At 38.2% G+C, this 6,991-nt stretch overlaps 1 protein-coding gene across 2 annotated transcripts; it reads right to left on the minus strand.

Moving 5' to 3' along the window:
- Positions 1 to 2,616: 2,616 nt before the first annotated feature.
- Positions 2,617 to 6,694, minus strand: LOC101642709 (olfactory receptor 4F15-like). 2 transcript variants are annotated; one of them, XM_045288104.1, is made up of 2 exons: positions 5,784 to 6,694; positions 2,617 to 2,647 (listed from the first exon to the last, which is right to left on the minus strand). In XM_045288104.1, exons 1-2 carry the CDS (start codon positions 6,692 to 6,694, stop codon positions 2,617 to 2,619), a joined length of 942 nt encoding a protein of 313 aa, XP_045144039.1. The 2 variants fall into 2 exon arrangements, with proteins under 2 accessions (XP_045144039.1, XP_004712789.3); XM_004712732.3 differs by lacking the exon at positions 2,617 to 2,647 and having other exon boundaries at positions 5,759 to 6,694.
- Between the last annotated feature and the right edge of the window lie 297 nt (positions 6,695 to 6,991).

Here is a 6,991-nt window from a genome sequence, read left to right on the forward strand (position 1 = left end):
AAGCTGAACTGGGATGTATGGGCCATTTTGAATTGTGAAATAATATCATTTAGTATTCCTGGAATGAAAACGTCAAAAGGAATGCCATCACGTTCATCGTCAAAAAGAACATTCCAAGATCTATCTTGAAATACAGTGCTGTATATGATAGGTTAATATCTATATGCCTACAAGGAAGACCAGTTAATACAACTATACTTAAAATTTACAAACCAGTTGCCATTAACGTGAGAGTGGAAGAAATTGAAGAATGTTACTCTTGTGTTCGAAGTTGATCAACATGCAATCAAGATGGATGAATAATGAATGGTGATTAGAATGTAAAAGTTAAAAACAAAGAGAATGGACCTGTAGTTGGAAAATATGGCTTTAGTCATAGAAACATAGCTGGATATTGCACGATAGAATTTTGTCAGACCCAAAGTAAAAACAACTATTATGTACATGTATCTTAACAGATAGAATATACAGGAATTAAATTGACTACATTTGGGAAAAGAGATATCTATCTTTTCAGTCAAAATCTCATCCATCAAAACTAGCCTAGAGGCCTACTGTGGAATAGACCATTGTCTACACTGTGGAATAACCTGGCCGATAGACACATGTCGGATTAATTGAAGGGCAGAGAGATAAATGACTGTGAGCCTTGCCTTTCTAGTTCTAAGGTTTTGTGCTTTCTGATGGTTGTTGGACCAGGGTGCAGCTGCCTTAGCCAGTTCCCTGCTTTAACTGGAAAGGTTCACTTCCTGAAAGACATCCCTGAGGAGAAGCCACATGGACCTACCCTGATGCAGCCCTGGGTGCTGGAACAGACTTTTGGAGATCCAGAGCTAAGATGCTTACATGCTCACTGATTTGACTTTCCTCCTGCAGTCAGCGTCATTGCATGTGTTTTGTGAGATTGAGGAGGTCTTTGTAAATCGGTGTCAGACATATAAGCTAATGTTGGACTTATGGGCTTGGACAGCACTGGGTTGGGATGCTTTCTTAATGTACACGTACCCTTTATATAAAATTCTCTCTTATACATATGAGTTTCTGTGGATTTATTTCTCTAATGTACCCAGACTAACACAACCATAAATTGTTCAGGTCAAAGCTGAAGAAAATTAAAATAAGTCCACAAAATCCAAAATACTATTGTGCTTATATCACACCTGAATTTAGAGACCATATGAAGGACAAATTTGGCACCATAGAACACTAATGACTGAAGGTCTCAACATGAAGAAAGCAGAAGGACATTAAAAAGACAAAGAATAAAACAAACAGGAAATCAGAAGAGACTCTTAAATTTGCTCTTAAGCTTCCTGTTGTTGGGTACCATTGAGTTGTTGCTGACTCGTGGGGAGCCTATGCACAACAGAGCAAAGCATTGCTCAGTTCTGGACCATTCTCACAATTATTGTTATTCTGAATCCCATTTTGTTGCAGCCACTGTGTTCTGAGTCTTCTTGAATTTTATTAACCCTTTACTTTACTGAGCAGGAGGTACTGTGTTTTTCCCCAGGAACAGATCTCTCTGGATAACATGTCTAAAGTGCATACTATACTTGCTGATAATGAACATTCTAACTTTATTTCCTTATGACTGATGTTTTTTGCTCTTCTGAAAGTACTTTAAATTATTTTCCAACAATATAATTCAAAAGCATCAATTCTTCTTTGGTTTTCCATCTTTCACATACTTATAAGGCTATTAAGAATACCATGGCTTGGTTTTAATCTTTGCACTTTAATACTTTAAAGAGATCTTCTGGGGTCTTAAAAGCTTGAAGGTAAACAAGCAGGCATCTAGCTCAGAAGCAACAAAGCCCACATGAAAGAAACACACTGGCCTGTGTGATCACGAGGTGCCGAAGGGATCAATTATCAGGCATCAAAGAACAAAACATCATATCATTGTGTGCTCACCATGATACAAATGGGTGCATAAGCAAATGTGGTATCAGGTATAAGGCATCATCAGAACAAAGTCTTACCATAGTGAATGAGGCAGGGAGCACAGAGTGGAGACTCAAAGCCCATTAGTAGGCCACTGGAGATCCCCTTGCAGAGGGGTCTCAGGGAGGAGAAGAGCCAGTCAGGGTGCGATGTAGCGACAATGAAAAATACAACTTTCCTCTAGTTCCTAAAGACCCCCCACCCCCACCCCCCGCCAATCCACCTACTATCATGATCTGAATTCTACCTTGCAAGTCTGGCTAGACCAGAGGATGTACACTGGTACAAATAGGAACTGGAAACACAGGGAATCCAGGGCAGATAATCCCTTCAGGACCAGTGGTGTGAGTGGTGATAGTGGGAGTGTAGAGGGAGAGTGGGTTGGAAATGGAGAACTGATTACAAGGATCTATATGTGACCTCTTCCCTGAGGGATGGACAACAGAAGGGAGATGTCAGACAGGGCAAGATATGACAAAATAATAATTTATAAATTATCAAGGGCTCATGAGGGAGGGGGGAGCGGTGAGGGAGGGGAAAAAATGAGGACCTGATGCCAGGGGCTTAATTGGACAGCAAATGTTTTGAGAATGATGAGGGAAATGAATGTATAAATGTGCTTTACACAATTGATGTGTGTATGGATTGTGATAAGAGTTTTATGAGCCCCTAATAAAATGATTTAAAAAAATAAAGAGATCTTGTGGAGCAGATTTTCTCAATGAATTGCTCTTGAAAGGACTGTAGCTAAAGCAAATAGAAGAAGTGATGTAGTGAAAGAAGAGCTGAACAGAAAATGTCAAGGGCAGTTTGCGAAGACAAAGTAAATCTCATAAGGAAATGTGAAAAGACCTGGAGGTAGAAAGCCCAAAGGAAGAACTCACTCAGCATTTCTCAAGCTCAAAGAACTGCAGGAAAAAATTCAGGCATAGAGTTTGCATTATTAAAGATTCCATGGCTACAATGTTCACTGATGCAGGAAACATAAAAACAAGATGGAAAGAATACACAGACTCACTGTACCTAGAAGAATCTATCGTTTCATTGTTCCAAGGGTAGCATGTGCTTGGGAACTGATGGTACTGAAGGAAGAAGTCCAAGCAGTGCTGAAGGCATTGGCAAAAACAAAGTTCTGGGAATTTATGGAATAAAAATATAAATGATTCAACCAACTGGTGCAGTTATGGAAGCACCCACTCTCTTTGTCAGGGCATTTGGAAGATAGATAACTGGACAAAAGACTGTAAGAAATGCATATTTATACATGTTCAAAGAAAGGTGACTAAATAGAATGCTGAAATAACTAAACAACAGTATTAATATCTCACGCAAATAAAGTTTTGCTAAAAATAATTCGACAATGGTTTGCAGAATGTATAGATAAGGACCTGCCAGAAATTCAATTTGTCCAGATTTCGCTTGTCAAATGGGATGTCAGTGCTGATATCAGATGGATCTTGGCTGAAAGGAGAGAACAGAAAGATGTTTATTTGTAATTTATTGACTATCCAAAAGAATTAGACTGTGCGGATCATAACCACGGATAATATTGTAAAGAATGGGAATTCCAGAACCCTTGTGTTTATATGGAACCTGTAGACCAAGAGGCAGCTATTCTATCAGAAAAGGGAATACTGCAAGGTTTTAAATTAGCAAAGGTGTCAGGATCATCTTCATTCACTATGGTTGTTCAGTCTGTATGCTGACCAAATAATATGAGAAACTGGACTACAGTGAACCCTCGCCACTTCGCGCTTCAACTTCCGCGGCTTCACTCTATCGCGGTTTTTGCGTAACAGCGCATGCTCTGTCATTACTGCCACTGATTAGCTTATACTGTACACGCTTGATGCCATAAATATGATAATAAATAATAAATGATAATTGTAACGTCCAAAATGTTTTACTGTATTTTCCCTTTTTCGTTTAATAAATTGCGTAATACGAATGTAATGGTGACTAAAGGGTGTTTTTTCATGTCCTCTATGCTCTAACTACGAAAATATTTGATTTACAAATAAGGAATCCTACTTCGCGGAATTTCATTTATCACGGTAGTGTCTAGAACCGATTAACCGCGATAAACGAGGGTTCACTGTATATGAAGGATTTGGCATTAGTGTTGGAAGAATCTTCATTAACCTCTGATACGCAGATGACACAACTTTGCCTGATGAAAGAGGGCTTGCAGTACTTGCTAATGATGATCAAAGAACACAGATTTCAATATGGATTGCAATTCAGTGGAAAGAAAACAAAAATCCTCACCCATCTGGCCAAATAGACAATATTTTGGTAAATGGAGAAAAAAATTGAAGTTGCCAAGGATTTCATTCTACAATCAATGTTCTTGGAAGCAGCAGAAAAGAAATTGGCTAGATCTGCTGCACAAGATCTCTTTAAAGTGTTGAGCCAAAATGTCACTTTGGGTCAGGAGTAAGATGTTTCTGACCCAAACCATGTGTTTTCAATGGCTTCATATGCCTGTGAAAGCTGGACAATGACTAAGGAGGGTCACAGATGATTTGACGCTTTTGAGATAGAGTAATAGAGAAAAATATCAAAAGTATCATGGATTACCAGAAGAATAAACAAATCAGTCTTCGAAGAAGTATAACCAGAATGCTACGTAGATGCTAGGATGATGAGACTTTGTCTCAAGTACTTTGAACGCTTCATTTGGAGGGACCAATACCTGAAAAAGGCATCTGGCTTGGTAGCGTGGCAGTTAAAAATAGTTACACCCTCAATGTGATGGATTGGCACAGCGACTGCAAGAATGGGCTTAAAACAACAATTGTGAAGCCTGGGCAGTGCTTTATTTTACTATAGGACCAGTATGAGTCGCAACTGCCCAGATGGCAGCTAACAACAATAGGTAGAGGATGATAATATAAATATCAAATAGGAGAAGTGGTGTTATGGTAACTTGTCCCATTATCTTCTTGTTATAAGTCATTATTTTATGAAATACTGACTAGCTACCTCTTTAAGGTATCTGTGACAGAATAAAGTTACAGTGAGTCAAAGTGATTTTAATAGCAGAATGTACTTTAGCTTTTAAACTTTCCAAATAAAGAGATGGTTCTCTGCTAACAGGACCTCACATTTTACCCGCTGATTTGTCTCTTGCTTCATAGCATGGACAGCATTGTTTTTGTGATTGGGTGGATATGCCAAGGAATTTTGTGCCTTCTTAAAATGAAGAAATACCCTAATGTTCTTGTCCTTAAATTGGGACAATTCTGAGGAGCAGAATTGCTATAGTCTTCAAGGGAGTCAGTGTTGACTTGCGTGTTATTTATATCTATCAACGTAAGTACCCTCCTTGGCCTCATCCCCACTCTCTTACTGATGTTTGCAAAGTCAGGTTCCAAATAAAGTATCTGAAATAACATTTCTGTCCTTGGTTTTCTTCTGGGATAACTTAACCTTGAGTAATCAACTAGAGTTTGTGGGTCTGCCTGTTTACTATTCCATGTGATATTCATGACAATCACCAAAACAATTTTTCAGTAGATTTGAAGACCTTATGGGAAGTAGAAGGGATACAATTATATCCTTTCTTATTTCCAATTATAGTTTCAATAATAACATCATATTTATGAGATATTTCCTGTCTGCTAAAATAAAGTTTATCACGATGAATTCACATTTCACAGACTGGCAAAGGCAATGAACAAATTCTCTACAGAGACACTAGAAATAGATTTAAGGAAATAGATGGTACATTGAATTATGTGGGATGTTAAAGTGGCAATGTCTAAGAGGCAGGCAATATGTGACTTTAGAGTTATGAAAATACATGTACTCAGCAAAATCTGATATAATAATGCTTTTTTCTCAATTTTCCTATTGCTATCTTTATGTCTTTGTTTCTTAATGTGTAGATGGCAGGATTCAAGATAGGGGTGATGGCAAAGTCCACAATGAATAGATATTTATCAAGTGAAGATGTGGGGAAAGGCCACACGTAGAGAAACATGCAGGGAGTGAAGAAGAGAACAACCACAGTGATGTGAGCTGACAAAGTGACAAATGCCTTGGATAAATCCCCTTTAGAACGTTTCCAGACGGTCACCAAAATGAAGGCATAGGAAAGGATGAGCAAAAAGAAGGTTCCCATGCTCATGAACCCACTGTTGGCAGCAATAATAAACTCATATTTGTATCCATCTATGCACGCAAGTTTTATAATCCGGGGAAAGTCACAAAAAAAGCTGTCTATTTTATTAGGGCCACAAAAGGGCAAGTTAATAACAAATGAAAACTGGGACATAGCATGAATAATCCCAGTTACCCAGCCAATGACTACAACTGAAACACACACTTTAGGATTCATGATGTTCAAGTAGTGAAGAGGCTTACAGATGGCCGTGTACCTGTCAAATGCCATGGCTATGAGTAACACCATCTCCACTCCTCCTGTGATGTGGATGAAGCATACCTGTGTCATACAGCCTTGAAAAGAAATTACTTTGTGCTCATTTAAAAGGTCTGTGATCATCTTGGGAACTGTTGTAGAGGCAAAACACAAATCAATGAAGGACAAGTTGGCAAGTAAGAAGTACATAGGAGAATGTAAGTGAGAATCAAGAATCACCAAAAACAAAATGGAAAGGTTTCCCAGGATGATCCCTAAGTAGAGCAAGGAAAATGTCAATGTGAGAACAATTCTAGTTTCCCAAGAACTAGTGAGTCCCAGCAACACAAAGTCCGAAATCAAAGAGTGATTTAGTGCATCCATGGGCTGGCACAGAGGAGCTGATTTTCCAATAACCTGTAGATGGGGAATGAGGAACTGTCAGTTCAAGATACTAAAAGATGATTTATATTCACCTTGGTAATTTGTTTTCTAGGTTTCATAATTAAAATTACAATTCATTGAATATGAAAGAAGTAAAACAAAGTAAATATAAGGATGGATACAGTCAGGAGGAGAGTGATTACATAAAAAGAGAAATATAATTTTGAATAAATTTTAGTGGAGGAAAATTGAATTATTTCCCTTCTTACTCCATTAGACGTTTTCTTTCTTACCCAT

This window comes from Echinops telfairi, unplaced genomic scaffold, assembly GCF_000313985.2.
Source record: "Echinops telfairi isolate 266 unplaced genomic scaffold, ASM31398v2 ScPeMD7_18;HRSCAF=68, whole genome shotgun sequence".
Classification (NCBI taxonomy): Eukaryota; Metazoa; Chordata; class Mammalia; order Afrosoricida; family Tenrecidae; genus Echinops; species Echinops telfairi.

Coding starts and splice junctions, on each gene's coding strand:
- LOC101642709 (XM_045288104.1), bottom strand. CDS start 6,694: ATGGATGCACTAAATCACTCTTTGATTTCGGACTTTGTGTTGCTGGGA. Junction 2,648..5,783: donor ATAGGAAAATTGAGAAAAAA/GCATTATTATAT, acceptor CTGCTCCACAAG/ATCTCTTTATTTTTTTAAAT.